Below are 19,219 nucleotides of genomic sequence, written 5' to 3'. Positions count from 1 at the left end.
AAATTGCCTTAGAAGGAACTGGAGAGATACCTCAGCAGTTAAGAGTGCTGGTGGATCTTCTGGAAGACAAGGGTTCAATTCCCAGAACTCACATAGCAACTCACAAACATCTGTAAACTTCCTTCCAGGGGATCCAATGTCCTGTCTCCTGTGGGTACTGTATGCACGTGGTGGTATGTTTTGTAATGCGGTGGCATGATGTGGTAGGAGGGGGTGCTTTAGTGGGCCCATGCTGAGGTACACCCACCCCCCCAGGTACCAGCCATACAACTGGTATAAAATGAAGTTTATTTGGGGCATGAGAAGGGCAGTGAGGGAAAGAAAGGGACGGAAAGAGAGAGGAGAGAGAAAAAGAAGTAGCTGGCCAGGAACACATTGGGGGAGGGGCCAGAGAGGGAGAGAGAAAGAGAGAAGCCAGTCCTTTTATAGCAAGATAGCAAGCCAGGCTCATACCTGGCTGTTGCTAGGGAAATGTTGGGCGGAGCCTAGAAGAAACACTAATACATGGTGCGTGGACATACATGTAGGCAAAGATCCATACATATAAATAAGAAAAAAATTTTTTAATTGCCTTGGAGTCTTCAAGGTGAAGATGTAGCTTTCTAGACAGAAAATGCTATAATTCAGGGATGTGTGGATTCCAGGACCCTTCACACCCCACAGGAGATGTCATGCTTGTCATAGCATTGAGCTACACAAAACAAGAGCTGGGGTCTGCAAGGTCTATAACCATGGGGACAGCACTGTCAACATTGACACGCTAGGGAATAGCAGTATCTGACTGGTAGTGGCAGAGTTAGGGCCACCAAGTCATCAGTAGGTACACAGCCTGTGCAGAACTATTACATGTTTTTGTTTTCATCCCAGGTGTGGGATATGAGGCTGTTTCAGATTGTTCACATCAGCTGACAATGATTTGCCTCGTGCTCTAGCAGAGGCATGAATTTGCCAGCAGCAGATAGTTTCTGCAATTGTGTGCTGTTTGGAATTCTGGGGACTTTTCTGAGGGTATATAAATGCTAGGGCCCTGAGAAGTAGAGGGTTCCTGGTGGATGTTGTTCGTGATGTGTTCAGTAGTTGTGTACAAAGAAGAAACAACAAGAAGAAATTAGATGTCCTGACAGCAAAGATCAAACTTACCCCAAGGAACTTGATGCCCCTAATCAACAGGAAGTAGTCTAACAATAATGTTGCCCCTCTCGGTCCTCTGACTTTGTTCATGGATATCTTTCCTTTATCCTTTTTTTCTCTTATCTGGTGTTGGGTGGGGATTGAAAGGGTAGAAGAAATAAGAACCCATAAAGTTGCCAAGTCCAGCTACAATGTTTCCTATTCTTGGTGAGGGGTGTTTCTTCCTACATTGTATCTATGTTAGTTGCCAGGATGGGCCATTGATAGCTCAAAGGAAGGGACTGTACCCATAGGCATGCAGCTCATGACCTGGCTGTGAAAGATGTTGTCATCCAACAGCAACATACCTTGATCTTCCTAGTCCTCAGCATCTTCAGCCATCACCAGTCCATCCATCCAGCACTACCTGGAGGGAGCATCCATGGGCCCAACATCTGCTTGTCCCTTCATTGCTCATCCTTAACTTATGGCTGGCCCATTTAGCTAACTGCCTATCTTTTGTTAACACATGAGGAGACCCAGGACCATAGAGGATCAGCATGTAGGTAGGAGTCACAGATGTAGCCATTGGGATTTGAATTCAGGTTAATTCCTCCTGTTGTCTCCCCCAGGACTGTTCTATTTCACTCCTTCACACACTATTCTTGGGAATTGAGGCCACTGTAAGCTGTGGCTCCATGGGAGAGAGGTCTGTGGATCCTGTGGCTGGCTGTGTTGGCTGGGGAGGAACATGATCAAAGGTGAACAGAAGAGAAGCAGTGCCACTGTGAGCCATCCATAGAATGTGAGCGACTTTAGGGTGATCCTCTACCATTTTGAGCCAGATCTCTTATAGCCCAGGCTGGCCCTAAGCTCTCTGTGTAGCAGAGGCTGACCCTGAATTCCCGATCCTCCTGCTTCTGTCTCACTGGATCTTTTTTTTTTTTTTTTTTTTTTTTTTATCTTTAGTGGGTCCACTGGGTGTATTGAGCCTGGAACCACTTCCCCAGTGAAGTGAGACTTTCATGGCTGGACAGAAGACTTTATAAGTGTAAGGAGGCTCCTAGGTAGGGGCAGGCTGGGCCTTAGGCACACCTCTCTTCCATGTTCCCTCAAGGTCAGTGTGTAGAGTCTGCTCTTTACCTTTGTGTTTCAGAAACTCCCCCTTCCTACCCATGACTATGGAAGTTTCCAGTTGCTTCTAGACCCTCTTGAGATACCTTGTTACACGGAGATCATTTATTAGGGTTGATCTAGCTTCCAAGAAGAGCTACCCTGAGAATATGGACATTTATGCCCATGCTGTGCCTGTTCTGGCTGAGCATAAACAAGTTCCTTAGACAGTGCATATGCACCCTGGGCAGGAAGTCACACTCCACTGGCTCCTCTCTGGGGACTGTTCTTGCTTGCAAGATCTTCAGACTTGTGCTCAAGGAGTGATAGAGCTTCCAGACCATGGGGGTGGTGGGATGGATGGCAGGGAATAAAATATGGTGTTGTCCTTTTGTGTTGACCTTGAAGACTGTGTAGGCTGAGCACTCTTCTGTACATATCCAGTCTCAAGACACCCCCTACCACAGATATGTATGAATATATAGCACACACATGCACACATATGCTTGCACACACTGTAGCAATGCAAACTTTATCCATTAAGTCAGTTTCTAAATCATTAGAAGAGAGGCAGGGTTGAGGGAAGTTAGAATCATGGGAAGAGTCTGCCAGAGATGGGGAGTGGGGGGTCTTCTTGGTAGCCTGAGACCTCCTGGTCCATCACACTTGAAATGTCAATCATAGATCATAGTTCTGACTATCCATAACAATCTGTTGGTTTGCTTAGGAAACAGAATGTTCAGTCCTGCCCTTGGGAATTCTAGGTCCTTAGTGGAACATGGAAGATGTCAGTGCAGGTAGACCAGGCATCAAGAGAGTCTAATGGGGGTCTCCAAGGAGGGGGATAACGCATGCTTACTGAGCAACAATCATTCCTGTTGATGGGCATCGTGCCTGGGAGTGACACTGCCTCCTTGGCTGGACAGCCCTGTTCCACATAGGCTCTGACTGCCTCAATTGAGCCTAGGTGTTGTACAGTCTAAGGGAAGGGTAGGCGGACAGCCACTGGGGGTCCCATGGTGCATCTGAACAAGGAAGACCAGGCGTGAGAGTTCAGTCAGCTGGGAGGCGTTTCTGCTAAGCCGGACAGCCGATTCTGCCAACCCAGACGACGTTGGTGCCAGACCCAGTTTTTGCTTTCTCTGTGGCTCCAGGAGGAGATGAAGCTGTTGGGTCTCTGCACGGGAAAGAGATGGAACTCAATGCATGAAGCTAGTACCTGGGATCCAAAGAGCCAGGGCAAGAAGTTCCAACCCATCCCCAGAGCAGGATCTGGCCTCTGAGAAACCCAGATTTCCCAGGATCCTCTGACTCCCATGTTTCTGTCTTAAGGGGGGGTCCCTCTCACAAGGAAGTGGGAACAAATCCTGTTGATTCTATGTAAAGGTGAGGTCTCAACACACACATGCATACACACACACATGCACCACAATGCCCCCTCTACGTGTGTACACATACACACACACACACACACACACATACACAAGACTTGCCCCCCCATGTGTATACACACATGCACACATATACACGAATGCAAGACACATGCATATAGACACATGCACACACAAGCATATGCATCACCCACACGGACATGAACGCACATATACAGGACTCCACACCCCACCCTCCCTTTCTCCACTGCCTTTGTTTTTAGGACATTTCTCTGTGCTATCTTAGACTGCTCTAGCTCCATGCCTCAATTTCCCCACACACGGACTATGGGCGCTAGGTTTGTTGCATGCTTTCCTGGAACTTCGGGAAGGGGAAGGCTAGAATTTAGGTAGAAGCTGGTGGAAGGCACCTTCCAGGGAGGGGAACCTTGAAAATGATGGGCCATGCATAGGCTTGAACTAAAGACTTGGGCTGTCTTGGTAGAGAAACAGTCTGTGTTCCTAGAGCAAGGGCCACAGTACAGTGTCCCTGGTGGGAGATGGTCGGTCCCTCTGCAGCATTTCTAAAGGCCTGTCACCCTCCCCAGAGCATGATGGGAACTTTCTGAAACAAAGGGCATGAGAATAACCCCCATTACCCCATACCCCTATTCAAGGTCCTTATCCTCCCCTCTGGATGACTGGCCCACCCTAAAATGGGGGTGGGGGAGGGTTAGAGCCCTGAGCCAGCTCTTCCCTGCCTCTTCCAGGCTCTCCCTTTGCAGCCAGCTCACCAGGACACTGCCAAGTATGCTCTGTGCCAGGATGGAGGCTGGGCCTGGGGGCTGGGGCCCTAGGGTTGGTGAGTGCCAGGGGTCTTGAAGCCCTTTCCTTGCCCTTCAGAGAGCTTAAAACTTCCCGGGAGAGGAACAGCTAGCTTTGCTGGGTCGTCTGGAGAGGTGGGGGAGGAGGGTGTCCGGATCTGTTCCCCTTGGAGGCCCAGGCCAGCACAATAGCCCCTGGGGCTGCCACACTCTGGCTTAAGTAGTTGCCTAGGCAACAGCAGGGGCCAGCTTCAACCAATCCATGGCAGAGACTGGTAGGGGGAGGGAGATTAGGAGGGAAGGGGGTACTGTCCCCTTGCTGGATCCTTTATAAGGAGGAGGGATGGGATCGGAGTGCTCTGGACTTGACCGTCCCTCCAGTGGACTTAGGGACAGAGCACAAAGATGCTTAGAAAAGGTTCCTGCAAGCCTGGGTCCTGGGGCAGCTTCTGGGCTATCCTGGCCTTGGTGGGACTGGTCACTCGTGCAGGTGAGTGGAAAGTATGGGAATCAGGTGCTTGGTAAGGAAAAAGGTAAGGGTTGGGGGCAAAAACTTCTGCTAGGAGTTACGTAGGGCTGGCCAGGAGGTGGAGCCAGCCAGCTAACCCCAGTGATCACTGAAAGACTGGACATCTCCAAGGACAGAGAGAAAGGGGCACACAGCCTTCCAGGGAAAGAGAGGCTGGGCAGCAGGCAGGAGTCTTAATGACAAAAAGACCCTCTATTGTTCATTGTCTCCCGCAGCTGGATCCGGGCAGGGGCTGCAAGGGGTTGCCATAAGCCTTTAGGTCTTTCGGAGTGACAGCTGGGGAGGCGGGGCTGGGAAATTCACCACTAGCAGCTGCTCCCTTTCTCCCTTTCTGGGTCTCCCTCTCCCACACACAGATGCTCACTCTTGTGAGCCTTCCTTTCAACGATCCACACATAGGCTCTGTGCCCACTCTGTGCTCACTCTGTGTGTGTGTGCGCGCGTGCGTGTGCACAATAGCTGCCTGCTGGTGCCCTTCTGCAATTGTCAGACTATTAACCGGTTGCTTTTCCCAGTTTGCAAGGCTCCCTGCACTGCTCAGGCTGGGGAGGGGGTGTGTCTTTTCTATAACTCAGCTCGTGTCCCCATCTGACCCCAGAGCTGCCCTGAGAACACAAGAAACAGGCCTCCCTGGAAGAACACTGTTACCCCTAGAATCCTATTCCTTCCCTGTTCACCCATGGTACTTCCTTGGGTCCCTTACTGTCTCACGGAGTAGGGCTGAGGCAGTGCTTCTCATTGTGGAGTGGAGATGCAGTCCTGTAATCCCAGCACGTAGAATGAAGGAGGGAGAAGGAGCAAGAGTTCAAGCCCAACTTCAGCTAATAATGAATTCAAGGCTAGCCTGAGCTACAAGAGACCCTACCTCAGAAAACTAAAGAAAGTACAAAAGAAAGACAGCAAGAAACACTATGCCTGCTGTCCCAGCTTTGGTCTCACTCTGGTCTCCCTAACCTTGTCCCTGGCCCTGAGCTCCACCAGCTCATCCCCTCCCAGGTCTTTAGGGCTGACTGGATCCCTTTGTCTCTGGCTGGTTCCAGGCTGCTCACTTGTGCATTTATTTATTTTTAAAATTGATCTCTGTGTGTGTGTGTGTGTGTGTGTGTATGTATGTATGTATGTGAGTGTATGTGTGAATGTATGTATGGATGTATGGCTGTGTGGGAATGTACATGTGTATGAATGTGTGCATGTGGTGTGTATGTGTATATGCATGTGTGTATGTATATGTGTGCATGTGTATGTGGTGTGTATGTGTACATGTATGTGTGTATGTATATGTGTGCATGTGTATGTGGTGTATATGTATGTATATGTACATGCGTATGTGTGTATATGCATGTGTGTGTATGTATATGTATGTGGTAGGTATGTATATGTGTATGTATGAGCATGTGTGTATGTATATGTGTATATACTGTGTGTGTGTTGTGTCTGTGTGTGTGTGATGAGTGTGCATGTGGAAGCCAGAGGTCAAGTTATGGTTCCTCGGGTGCCATCCACCTTGTATTTTGAGAGTTTCCCTTACTGACCTGGAGCTCAATGCACAGGCTAAGCTGGTTGACCAGGGAACCTCAGGGATCCACCTGCCTCTGCCTCTGCCTCTGCAGTGCTAGGATTATAAGCATGACTCATCTATCTAGCTTCTTTACCTGGGTTCTGGGAACAGAATCCTGGTCCTCAGGCTTATATGTCAACCATTTCACCAATGAGCTCTGTCTCTTTCTCTAGGAGCCCTTCCCCCTTTAATTGCATTTTATTTACTTCTCTTTACACCATGTGGATCCGCAGGATCAAACCCGTGTCATCAGCAGCCACCTTTACCCGTTGAGCCATTTCTCCACTTTTAGACAGGGTCTTGTTAAGCAGTGACACTTGATCTAGTATTGGCAATGGAGTCCAGGCTGGCCTTGAACTCCTCACCCTTTTCTGTGTGTACTTACTACGTGTCTGTTCTGCCCGCTTGAGCTTTCCTGAGCGTGAGAACTGGGTTAGATTCACTCACTGCCACATGACACCCCTGTAAGTTCTCAGTACCCAAGTCTGTGCCACCTCTGACGGATTTTTGAGAGGTGGGACTCAGGGGATCAAGTACCATGGACATCAGTTCACGGAAACAACAACTGGTCCATGACTTCTGCCCAACCATAACATACTCTGCTAAGAACGTCCTTCTGAGTCTGCCTGGGGCCAACATGCTCACCCAGGATGAGCTAGCTTGTGGACACTCATGTACTTTGTGTGTGCACGAAGCTCCCTCATTAGGATCCCCACCCTTCTCCCACACGCTGCCACCATGTCACTAGTCGGTCCCTCTGCAGCCTTAGTTGGAAGCACCAAGCCGGGTGCCCTCTCAGGTTCTGCCATGTCCCTTCCTGCTGCAGCTCAGAGAGCTGATGTGGGCGGGGAGGCAGCAGGCACCGCCATCAACCACTCCCACACGCTGCTCCAGCGACTGCAGGACCTGCTGCGCCAGGGCAATGCCAGTGATGTCGTCCTGCGGGTCCAGGCTGTGGGCACCGACGAGGTCCGAGCCTTCCACACCCATCGCCTGTTGCTGGGGCTGCACAGTGAGCTGTTCCGGGAGCTGCTGAGCAACCAGAGTGAGGTGATGCTGCGGGAGTCCCGGGACTGTGCTGCAGTCTTTGACAAGTTCATCAGGTAGGCAGGGAGAGGGCACCATCCTGCATCCTGCCTGTGGCTCCCTGTCTCTTCACCTTCGGGGGCGCAGAGGTCTGGCCTTACCGGTTATTGTATGGACTTTCAAAAGTCCTAGCATGACATACCACACAGGCCTCCTTTATCCCTCCTTCCGATGCCCTCCCTGTTGTGGCCTGTGTCCCTTTCCGGCCTTTGGGAGTCCCTTCTGAGCTACTTCCAAACCCGGCCAAGAACACTTATAGAATCAACAGATTCTTGGTTGGTCTCAAGTGTCTTCATTGGCCACAGGGCTTTGAAACCACAGGGCTAAGGAGCAGAAATGTCAACAGGCTCAGTCACCTCTCTCCTTGGAGACTTTTCCTTTCAGGAAAAGGAGGTAACCCTGCTCTAAGGGCTCAGACAAGGTGGCCGCAGGATTCCAGACAGTACCCCCAAGTTCCAGGCAACAGGAAGAGGGATAAAACAGAAGGGTTTCCCATACAGCCAAGCAGGGTGCTGTGTGCCAGTGAGACTGTCAGGAAGAATGAGGCAAGGGGGTGGGCAGCACTGTAAGAGAGCCAGAGACAGTAAAATAGCTAAGAGGGAGAGGGAATCCAGACAGCTGAGAAGCCGGAGCAAAGAGAAGCCGACAGGGAACAGGAAGTAGCCAGGGTTGGCTATGTGCTGTGTAGCGAGATTTTTTTCACAGCCTCTCACTGTGGCAACATTCCGGAAGTGGGCTCTTCCCCTTTCTTAGGGATCTTGGATTCCTAAGTTAAAGGACTTGCCTTGTCTAGAAGCAAGGAGGAAGTCAGATGGGCATCTAAATCCAGACTGTGTGGACACCAAGGCTACTGGCAGCTTCTTCTTGTTGGAGTTTAGAGTTAGATATGTAGTGGATGCCCAGTAAATACATGTGATTTGCACAGCACCAGAAGCTAAAGATGTCTGAACAGGCCAGGAGGGAACGAAAGAAGGAAACAGAGGAAGCCTGGAGGCCCATTCATCCTGTTTGTTCCTTACAAAAATGGCTTTGTCCCCTCTGGGTTCTGGGGAAACCTGCTTGGGTAGTGTGAGTGGCCTTGACAATACTCAGTCCCGCCGACCTTCCTATCTCTATTTTAATTTTTTTTAAATCATATTATTAACGTGTGTGTCTGTATGAGCGTATACCACATGTAAATGGGTACCCTGCTCCAGCCAGAAGAGGGCTGGAGTTACAGATGGTTTCCGAGGCACCCAATGTGGACGCTTTAGACAAGTGCTCGTAACTGATGTGCCCTCTCAACGGGCCCTTCTCCAATGCCCTTGCAGGTATTTGTACTGTGGTGAGCTGACTGTACTGCTGGCCCAGGCTATCCCGCTGCACAGGCTGGCCACCAAGTACCGAGTAGCATCCTTGCAGCGAGGCGTGGCCGACTACATGCGCGCACACCTGGCAGGAGGCGTGGGCCCCGCTGTGGGCTGGTACCACTATGCCGTGAGCACCGGGGATGAGGCTCTGCGCGAGAGCTGCCTGCAGTTCCTGGCTTGGAACCTTTCTGCCGTGGCGGGGAGCGCGGAGTGGGGCGCCGTGAGCCCCGAGTTGCTGGCGCAGCTCCTGCAGCGCTCGGACCTGGTGCTGCAGGATGAACTGGAGCTGTTCCACGCGCTGGAGGCGTGGCTGGGTCGCGCGCGGCCGCCACCTACCGTGGCCGAGCGAGCGCTCCGCGCCATCCGCTACCCGATGATCCCGCCCGCACAGCTATTCCAGCTGCAGGCGCGTTCGGCCGCGCTGGCGCGTCACGGCCCGGCAGTAGCAGATCTCTTGCTGCAGGCTTACCAGTTCCACGCCGCCTCGCCGTTGCACTACGCCAAGTTCTTCCACGTGAACGGCAGCGCCTTCCTGCCGCGCAACTACCTCGCCCCAGCCTGGGGCACCCCGTGGGTCATCAACAACCCGGCTCGCGACGACCGCAGCACCAGCTTCCAGACGCAGTTGGGACCAAGTGGTCACGACGCGGGTCGCCGGATTACCTGGAACGTGCTCTTCTCCCCGCGCTGGCTGCCCGTCAGCTTGCGACCCGTCTACGCGGATGCCGCGGGCACCGCGCTGCCCGCCGCGCGCCCGGAGGACGGGAGGCCGCGACTGGTAGTCACGCCAGCTAGCAGCGGTGGCGATGCGGCGGGCGTGAGCTTCCAGAAGACAGTGCTGGTGGGTGCGCGCCATCAGGGCCGCCTCCTGGTGCGCCACGCCTACAGCTTCCATCAAAGCAGCGAGGAAGCTGGCGACTTCCTGGCCCACGCAGACCTGCAGAGGCGCAACTCGGAATACCTGGTGGAGAACGCGCTGCATCTCCATCTCATTGTCAAGCCGGTGTACCACACCCTCATCCGGACTCCCAGTTAGCCTCTGGACTGAGAAATAAGGCCAGGCCTGGATGGCGCACCAGGGTGTCAAAGTGACCGTTGGCCTGGGCCTTGGGTGATCAGGTGCAGCCGGCTGGGACTAGGGTGGAAGGCAGGTGAATGTGGTAGACAAAATGGCTGTGGTTTCAGGAGTGCCGTTCCCAGCTAATTTGAAGGCAGCGTTCTTGGTTCAGAATAAACCGATGCTCAGAGAGGCCAGGTAAAGCAACTCCCGGGTCTCAAAATGTCTGGGGTTCACATACCCTCCACTAGCTCCTCCCTGCCAGACACCCCACCTGGACACGAATTAGGGCGGGAAAGATTGATTGCCAGGGGTTGGTCCTGTGCAATCTCCCTCTTGGATAGGAACCTTTGAGCCGAAATGCTCCCTGAGCTGCAATCTCCAGGGGACAGCCGCCCCCCGTGGCTTGTGGGACTTTCTGCCACTGCCTTCAAGTTCCTGGCCTTAGTGAAGGGTCCAGGGTAGTGGAAAGGCCCTTGAGAGAGGGCGGAAAACTAGACCTAGCTCTAGCCCCATTTTTCTGGAGAGTGAGAGTCTTGGCGACTTGAAGAGAAAAAACATTCCCCAGTTGTGTGTAGGTTTGGGCCGTGGGAGAGAAAGGGCCAGGATCTGGAGCAGTCTGAGTCCCAACACTGCACATTCCACAGCTCCCAACACAGCCATCAAAACCCCAGTAGGACTTTATTTAAAAGAAAGGCAAAAGGGGGGGGGGAAGAGCAACAGAGAAGTTACAAAACCAGATTCCCTCCCCACCCCTCCCCTCCCTACGTGAAGTTCTGTGGGCTCCTTCCCCATCCCCCATCTTCAGCCAGGCCCAGGGGCGGGCCCAGGGGTGGGCCCAGGAATCCCTCTCTCCAATGGCTCCTCTCCCCCATTGCTGAAGCCGAGACTGGCCCCACGTCTGTACAAGTTTTTTTTTTTTTTTTTTTTTTGGCAATAATGCTCTGTCCCAGACTGGGAAGCTGGGCCTCTGGGACTCACCTCCCTCTCTAGTGGTAGGGTGACCACGTCAGCGTTCTGCAAACAACTCTACCGTTTCTGGGTCATGGGAGCCCAATCCGCTAAACTCTTGCTCTATGGGATCCCCATCTGCCCAGCTTCCACCTCCCAGTCCCTGCTAAACCCCGTTCAGTCTTGGGGTTCAGAATAGTAGGTGCCCGGGCCCCTCAGTTATGCTGGAGGCGTCCATCTTTGCCAAAGGTGCTTGAGCCATGGGGTAGGCTGGGCCCACGTGTAGCTCTACGGGATACACCGGCTTGGTTGGGGGCGACAAGAAGGGGTGAAGGGTTTCCAGAGCCTATGACGGGAGAAAAGGCAGCGCTAGTTGAGGTATTTCTTTTCTCCCCTACCTCCCAGAGGTCTTGAACTCCTAAGGGGATCAATCCCAGTTTGCCAATCCCACCAGTACTGCTCCTTGAATCATGACTCTAGATCTGGCCGGGAGGCCTGTGTGTTTCCCCTCTCGGCTGGTCAAGGCCTCTCCCACCTCATTCCCTTTTTGGTTAGTACTGACCTGCGTTCTGGTTTGGAGGAAATTTGACCTTGGCCAGAGGCAGAGAGACTTTTCCCAGATGCCTGACACCAGGAGACGGCCGCCCACACGCCAGCATCCGACGATCTGAAAGGCCCTCGGAGGGACGAGGTCCCAGTAGGTGTGTCTTGGGACAGGACAGCTGTACAGTTGGAAAACAGAGGAATGGAGCGGAGAGATGTCCCGAGCTCAGCTGCAGAACCCAGCCCTAGCTACTTTATTTGGGGGTGATAGTGGTGTCAGGGCTCTAAGCGTAGGGAAGGGCTGAAAGTGTCCTGTTGCTTCTGGAGGGTGCTAACCCGCAGGCGCCCTCACATTAGTAACGGGTGCAAACATTTCACCCCTGCCCTTTGCCTCACCCCTTGTCCTGTGACCTCAAAGGACCGAGACCTCCGCTTCCTCCTCTTCGCCTCCAGTGACTCCTCCCTTTTTTTGCTGAGGCATTTCTTCTGGCCACGCACCCAGGGCCCAGGGCCATCACCTCGAGGTCCTACCGCCCGGGAGGGGCCCTCGCCTGTGCTGCTAGATAGATTGTCCTCGCTGATGGCATGCTGCAGTGTCGGGCTGGGCGGCCGCTTGCAGGCCAGTGGACCGGGTGGGCGAGCATCATCAGCCTCGCTCAACGAGTGCAGGGATAGGCTGCTGCGCTCTGTGGCAGGTGCCAGCAGGTGGCGCCCTTCCGTTCCCAGGGCCCGGGAGCGCCGCTGGGCGGCCTTCATGGAGATACACTTGGTCCGCGTCAGGATCTCTTTCCTCTCTAAAGCAGATACCAAATACAAGGTCAAGGCCATCTTCCACTCCTCTTCCTCCCAGGACAAAAGTAAGCGAGAGCCAGGACTCAGAGAATTCACCTCCAGAACTCTAACTCACTGACTCTGAGAAGCTTTGGGCGAACCCTGGGGATCTTAATTTCATTTGGGGATTGCGAAATGAATACTCTGGGGCTCCTTCAAAGATGAACGGAGACACTGGGAATCTGGACTGGTGTCATAGGCCTGTAGTCTTAGCTCCTCCGGAGACTCAGGCAGGAAGATCAAAAGCATAAGGCTGGCTGGCCATGGCGGTGCAAACCTTTAATCCCAGCACTTGGAAGGCAGAAGCAGGCGGTCTCTGTGAATTCGAGCAGTCCAGCCTGGTCTACATAGTGAGTTCCAGGTTAGCCTAAGCTACATAGTTAGACCCTGTCTCAGGAGAAGAGGAGGAGGAGAAAGAAGTGGAAGGAGAGGAGAAGGTAGAGGTGAAGGAGGAGGAGGAAGAAAGGAGGAATGGAGGAGGAGGGAGAGGAGGTGGAAGAAGAGGAGTGAGGAGGAGGGGAAGGGGAGGAGGAGGGAGAGGAGGAGAAGGAGGGGGAGGAGGAGGAAGAGGAGGCAGGAGAGGAGGAGGGAGGGGAGGAGGAGGGAGAGGAGGAAGGGGAGGAGGGGGAAGGGGAGAAGGAGGGAGAGGAGGAAAAGGAAGAGGGGAGGAGGAGGAGGAGGAAGAGGAGGCCTGCCAACCCATGCAATTTAGATCTAAAAGTGAGCAACAAGATTAAAAGTGAGCCAGGTGGTGGTGGTGGTGGCGGCACTTGCCTTTAATCCTAGCCTATTGTGTGCTAGGTCCTAGGGTCAATTCCTAGTACCCCCTTCAAAAACAAACCCCACATATTTTAGACAGTGTGTTTAGTTTATCTGTCTGTCTAGGGGTCAGGGATGAATTCGATTTTAGAATTTGCTACTGCATTATCCGGCGGGGAGGGGGGGCAGGCATCGCCATTTTCATTTCTAATTGTACCCCATCTTCTGCGTGTCCCCGGACAGGTGGCTAGTCCTTCTGATAAAGCCAGTGAATGGGGGAACCTTCAGCAGGGCCAGGGAACAGGAAGGGGCTTCCAGTTTTGTTAATCTGAGCGGTCAGGCAGTCGGGGGCAGGGCAGGCACACTCACCTCTATGGGACAGAAGGACCTCTGACAGGTTCTCGCTGCTCTCCGGGGAAGAGTTGACCTGGCAGCCCAGGCTGTCCTGTGGTGGGGCCTAGGGGCGAGTTGTTTGGAAAGGGGAAGCCCTTGAAGACACCAGGGACTCAGCCGGCCCTGCAGGCTGCAGAGGCTGTGTGGCCCCTGGAGGTGCTAGGCCTTTTGGAGGGATTCAACCCACTGCTGGGCACCCAGAGCTCACCTCCTGGGTCACCAGGCTGCCCACCTGGATGGGAGGTGGAGTAGGCACAGAGGAGCTCTTCACCTGCCAGGCCCTGGGACTGGCCTTGAACACATGGTAGGACTCACTGCAGTCGGCAGAGGAACAGGAGGGGGCAGCTGTCGACCAGGCTAAGCCACACCAAAGTCCACCCACCCCCACCCTGGAGAAGAATCTGTTGGTGCCAAGGGAGGGACAACCCACAAATCCTGGCTGCAGACCCATGCCACGGCTTCAAGTGCTTCTAGCTCCATCTTCCCCACTCTGAGCCCTCACCTGTCTGTGCCAAGTGGGGGTAGGGTGTTGTTTTGGGGGCGCTGGGCCTCAGCACTCAGCGTCTTCACACTCTCCAGGTCGGAGTCCGGGGTCAGTGTGGTCCCTGCTGGACTGATTTTGGGCAAGGAGCTGTCCTGTGTGTGTGGTGGGAGGGGAGAGGGGTGACGACAAGAGCGAAGAGTCAGAAGACCAGGCCTTGAGCCAGCCATAAGGGCTGTAAGATGGGGGGTGGGAGTGAAGGGCACTGGGCCTTGTGCTCTGGGTCCCCAGCAAGCTGGGACCATTAGGTAGCCTCAGTGACACAGCTCAATGGCCTGATCCTATAAAGCATTCACCGTCTCCTTGATATTTAGAAATTAATTCATGAATTAAGCCATCCATCCATCCATCCATCCATTCATCCATCCATTGTTTGAGATAGAATCTTGTTGTACCGTGGTGGCTGATCTTTCAAACCTCCTGCCTCAGCCTCCCAACTGTTGGGCTACACTAGTTGACTAGTAGTCACTTGGTGATATCTCAGATGGCTGTCTTGATCTTGTGACCCTAGGTTGGGAAAATAGCCAGGCCGGGTAGTAATGCTCAGGAATGGGGGAAATCTCATCTAGGCTTGCAAAGGTGGGAGAGGAGGAAGGAGGGGGAAGGGAGGGAGAGAGAAGGAGGGAGGGGAGGTAGGAAGACCAACTCATCTTGGAACTTGGCTGAACTGGTGGGATCCCCATGTCAGCCCACATGCCCACCTGCAAGGCTCTGGAGGCCACTCGGTCCATAATTGTGGCCCGCTCCAGGCTGCCTTCTTCCAGTTCCCGAAGGTAGACTTCATAGAGTTCCTCCAGGTGTCGGGGAACCTCCAGATTGTAGTCTGTCCGGGGAAAGGAGAGATGAGGACTCTCAGCCCCAACGACAACGTCCCAGGCTCGCGGGGTCCGTCCGGCCCTACCGTCGATGATCTGCCGCTGGCCCTGGATGATCTCATCGCAGAGGCTGCGGTGCTGCTCCAGGCGGCGCACAGCCTCGCGGCGGTGGCGCAGGGCGCTGTCGCGGAGCAGAGCGTGCGACTGCATCTCGGTGTTTTCCACCTCCAGCTCGTGTACGCGGCACAGCAGGCTGAGCACCTCGCGCTGCTCCTCCGAGCCTATGCGGCGCGGCAGTGTCTCTTCCAGGCGCCGACCACGGGCGCGCAGCTCCCGGCAACGCTGCTCCAGCGCCAGCTGCAGGAGGGCGGCACGGGTCAGCACCAGACCAGTCCCACCGGTTCAGTCAGGCCCTGCTCTCAGCCCTTCTGGCCGGTACTCTAAGCTCAGGCTAGCCTTCTAAGCTTATTCTGGATCTTGCAAGTAGTTGGCACCTTTGTGCCCACTTGACTCAACCATGCCCTGTGACATCCCTAATTCCAACTCAGAAGGTAAAAATCTATTATTATAGTGATTACCATGTTCTTAGTTCTTGCTTTATGCCAAGTATTAGTTTAACTGTCTCCAGCGACCCCTTTTGGACATCACCATGGCTGCTCAATTTTAGAGATTAGAAGTATGACGTACACAGAGACTTAGAGACTTGAACACCCAAGATTTGTGGCTTGAGCTCTCTGGGTCTCCCTCCTCCCCAGCCCTCTGCCCCCAAGCCCCGTACACCTTCTCCTTGCGCAACTTCTTCTGTTCGCCCACCAGGGCGGCGATGTTTTCCCGGGCTGCGGCCACTTCCGGTGGCTCCAGGTTATCTGGCTCATCGCCTGTGTCCGAGTCCTTCTCACTGTCATCTTTGGTGTAGGACTCCTTTCTTCGCTCCTCCCGCCACTTGAGAGCCCTGCGTGACTTCTCATGCTCCCAGCTGCCAGCATTTCCCCATGAGAGACACAAGATTCAGCTCATTTGTGTTTCTATGCTCCAGGCTCCTCCATGCCAAACCTGAACCTGGGTGGGTCTAAAGGGTCCAGGGATAGGCGCGAGCATACCCGGCGATGGTGAGGAGGTGACGGGAGGTGTCAATCTGGACTTCCATGGCCTGGTTCTCCAGCTCCAGCAGGCGCCTGCGCACATCCATCTGCTCGTGGAAGGCGTTGATGAGTTGCTCCCGAAGCTGTCCCATCTCCACGGGCCCTTCTTGCCCGCTGTGTAGCTGAACCTCAGCTGCCGGGTGAGAGTGGCGTGAGCAGAGGGGCCACCAGCTCAGGCCCACCTGAGGCTCTGTCCCTCAGCTTTGTCCCAGACCAGTGCTTCCCCTTCCAAATTCTCAAATTGCTAGCCTTCACAGCACCCTAATGTCAAGGATTTTTTTTTTTATGTCATCTTTTAGAATGCCTGTTTCTCTGTCTGTTTCTCTGGCATCTTTTAGAAAACCATCACAGGGAACGCAAGTCTCAGTGAGTGGCAAGCCTTCTATGGCCCGACCCGGCAGCTCCTATATAATAGCCTCACATCGCTCCATCTCCAGCCATGCAAAGCAAACAGTCTGGTCCCATTTTTACAGGGGAAGGCTCCAAGATAACTAGTTGAGGCCACTCAGCCAAGAGAAGCTAGGGTTAATGCTACCTCGTCCTCTAACCCCATAAGGTCCCTTGGAGAGCGCTGCTGAGACCAGCTCGGTCCTCCAGAGACACAGGCCCATCTGCATACCTTGGATGTGACGGATGTCACCCCTGTCCAGTTTGCCCCGGGCCTGACCCCGCCCAGCCTGCTGATCGATCTTGCACTTGAGTCTCTGGATCTCGCCTCTCAGATCAGCGATGATGCTGGTGTACTGAGCGATGTGGTAGGAGACGCTGAGCAGGTTCTGCTTCACCTGCAGGGAGCCCGGGATGAGGTATGAAGGGGTACAGTCACCCCAGGAACCAGGCCTCCCTTTCCCTTTCTTCCACCTCCCCTTAAAAAAAAAGGATTTATTTTATTTGTATTTTGCTTCCGCGCATTATATATACATGCCCTGTGCATGTCTGGTGCCATAAATCCCATGGAACTGGAATTAGAGACAGTTGTGAGCTGCCATATGGGTGCTGGGAATTGAACCCAGGTCCTCTGGAAGAACAGCCAGTGCTCCTAACTGCTGAGCCATCTCTTCAGCCCCTCTCATTCTTTCCCTTTGCCAGTTCTTTTCAACGACAGCCATGGTCTCCTTGCCTCCATCCCCACAGCCTCCTGTCACATCTGCATGCCTCTGCTAGATCTAAATCCTAAAGTTCTGCTCTTACTCACTGGCTCCCTCGGTGCAAAAAGAAGATGTAAGATCCCCTGGAGCTGGAGTTACAGGCAGTTGTGTGCTTAATATGGGTGCTGGGACCCTACTCAGGTCCTCTGGAAAGCTGCAAGTACTCTGAATCATTAACCATCATTCTAGCCCCATGGACTTTCCCCCTGCTTGGACTCTGTTTCTGTATGCGTGTCTTGTTTTAGTTAGGCAAGTCTCCTGGTCTCCCCATGCCCACAACAGACAATTCATCTTTCCCTGGCTTGCCTCAGCTCCTACTGTTAGCATCCATTAAAAACTAATCTATGAACAGGGTCTCCTGTGGCCCAGGTTACCTTTGAACTCATTGTGTAACCAAGGATGATGATCTTGAACTTCTAATTCCTTTCCCTCTGCCTCCCAGTGTTGGGCTGCAGCGTAAACTAAGATATCGGGATAAGCCGCTTCTGACTAACTCGTCATGATCATGTGACCTGTCCCCATGAAGTTCCTGGAGGCTACATGGCAATGCTGGGGGGGTTGTAGATATGGAAAGAAGGCTCACTAACAGCACTTCAGTTAGCCACTCTCTCCTCCACAGCCTCACAGGCTAAGACTTACTTTCTTACCAGAGAACAGAAGTTTGATCATGAACTTGGAAGCCAGGCAGCCTCTGCCCTATCCTCCACTAGCTGTGATGTCACTTTATGTCCTTAAGGGTCATCATCCTAAACTGTATGGTAGGGGAGCTGTAACTCCTGCCTGGTTCTGAGGTCAGATGGGACAACATGTTACGGTTCAGGGTGGCATTGGGTAAGGCAGCCTTTGACTGTCACTGTGGTGATGAGAACTTTTGGACATATAGAGGACTGGGTAAACCTCTGAAGAGGAAGGGACAGGAGAGGGCTGGAATGGAGGGTGGGAGGCGAGCCTGGAGGGAGAGGCAAAAGAGAGCCTTTGGGAGCCAGGGGCTCCAGGCAGGCAGGCAGGCAGGCAGCGACTGGGAGTGCAGGGAAGGGGCTGGCAAGGCTCCTCCCAGGACCTCAAATCCCAGTCCAGGAGGGTGTGTCTAGGGGGTAGTCCGAGGGCCCTCACCCGAGTCCTAATGTTCTTGGCTCGGCCGGCATAGGTCAGGGTGTTCCGGGACTCTTCAAAGGCAGTGCTCGCTGGACTGATGTGGGCAATCATCACAGTGCGGCTGTTCCCGCCTAGTGAGTCCTGGTGGGGGGACGGGGAGCTGGCTAGCTGGAGGACACCCTCCCCAGAGGTTCCCTGAGACTGTTTACCACACCCTGGGTGCATACATATGTATATCACACACACACACACACACACACACACACACACACACACACACACACGTATACACTGCATGCACACATGCACACACACATATTCACACTCACCCACACATGTTTACACACATTCGCTCCTGCACACACACACATGTACACAATGCACATATGCACACACACATACACACATGCACTTGTGCACATGCACATATGCACACACACGTGCAATATACACACATGCACATATGTACATATATGTACACATGTGCATACACACACCCACGCTCATATAACATGCATACAATGGTGGTCCTTTCCATATAGCCCCACTCCCCTAGCTTTTGGGTACAGTCCTCAGGGCAGGCTGGTACAAGCTTTTGGAACCCACAGGCCTCTGCTGGGGTCTTGTTTTCCGTGCTTACAAAGTGTGAGCCTACAGGGAAGTTCCTTGACCTTTCTGTGCCTCGGTTTCCTTATCTGTAACTGTAACCCTCCTAACTCACAGAGATACCAGGAGACTTTAGGGCTAGGGAGAATCCCTTGAACCCAGCAAAGTCTGGGTGCCCATGAATCTCATGTTTACAACTGAAGGCCACAGGTGGCTCTGCCATGAATAATGGCTCCAAAAAAGCAGCTCTGGAGGCCACAAGGCTGACCATCACAAAGCCCCAAATCTAGGTGACTCTTGGTTCTCTCTCTCTCTCTCTCTCTCTCTCTCTCTCTCTCTCTCTCTCTCTCTGTTTTTATTGTTTATGTTTTTGTTTTTTTGAGACAGGGTTTCTCTGTA

General features: G+C 53.3%; 2 protein-coding genes across 3 annotated transcripts in view; one reads left to right on the top strand and one right to left on the bottom strand.

Moving 5' to 3' along the window:
• Positions 1-4,773: 4,773 nt before the first annotated feature.
• Positions 4,774-10,698, top strand: Btbd17 (BTB domain containing 17). Its single transcript, XM_021213094.1, has 3 exons — positions 4,774-4,907; positions 7,331-7,607; positions 8,901-10,698. The coding sequence occupies exons 1-3, from the start codon at positions 4,823-4,825 to the stop codon at positions 9,973-9,975; spliced, it is 1,437 nt and encodes a 478-aa protein (XP_021068753.1). The 5' UTR covers positions 4,774-4,822; the 3' UTR covers positions 9,976-10,698.
• Positions 10,699-10,831: 133 nt separating this feature from the next.
• Positions 10,832-19,219, bottom strand: part of Kif19 (kinesin family member 19) — a 24,888-nt gene continuing 16,500 nt past the window's right edge. Inside the window, exons 9-20 of one of the 2 annotated variants that reach the window (XM_021212994.1) lie at positions 18,233-18,355; positions 16,591-16,756; positions 15,930-16,104; positions 15,610-15,805; positions 14,916-15,186; positions 14,716-14,837; positions 13,976-14,109; positions 13,682-13,787; positions 13,450-13,537; positions 11,887-12,284; positions 11,510-11,669; positions 10,832-11,293 (exon numbers count right to left, since the gene is read on the bottom strand). In XM_021212994.1, the coding sequence (XP_021068653.1) occupies positions 11,163-11,293; positions 11,510-11,669; positions 11,887-12,284; positions 13,450-13,537; positions 13,682-13,787; positions 13,976-14,109; positions 14,716-14,837; positions 14,916-15,186; positions 15,610-15,805; positions 15,930-16,104; positions 16,591-16,756; positions 18,233-18,355 (2,070 nt within the window). In that variant the 3' untranslated portion in view covers positions 10,832-11,162. The remainder of the gene's footprint in view (positions 11,294-11,509; positions 11,670-11,886; positions 12,285-13,449; positions 13,538-13,681; positions 13,788-13,975; positions 14,110-14,715; positions 14,838-14,915; positions 15,187-15,609; positions 15,806-15,929; positions 16,105-16,590; positions 16,757-18,232; positions 18,356-19,219) is intronic. The other variant, XM_029546112.1, reaches the window with a different exon arrangement.

Source organism: Mus pahari, chromosome 14, assembly GCF_900095145.1.
Source record: "Mus pahari chromosome 14, PAHARI_EIJ_v1.1, whole genome shotgun sequence".
Lineage (NCBI taxonomy): Eukaryota > Metazoa > Chordata > Mammalia > Rodentia > Muridae > Mus > Mus pahari.
Note: the sequence above shows the minus strand (reverse complement) of the source record. Positions and strands in the feature narration are given on the sequence as shown.

Coding starts and splice junctions, on each gene's coding strand:
- Btbd17 (XM_021213094.1), top strand. CDS start 4,823: ATGCTTAGAAAAGGTTCCTGCAAGCCTGGGTCCTGGGGCAGCTTCTGG. Junction 4,908..7,330: donor GGGACTGGTCACTCGTGCAG/GTGAGTGGAAAG, acceptor TTCCTGCTGCAG/CTCAGAGAGCTGATGTGGGC. Junction 7,608..8,900: donor GTCTTTGACAAGTTCATCAG/GTAGGCAGGGAG, acceptor ATGCCCTTGCAG/GTATTTGTACTGTGGTGAGC.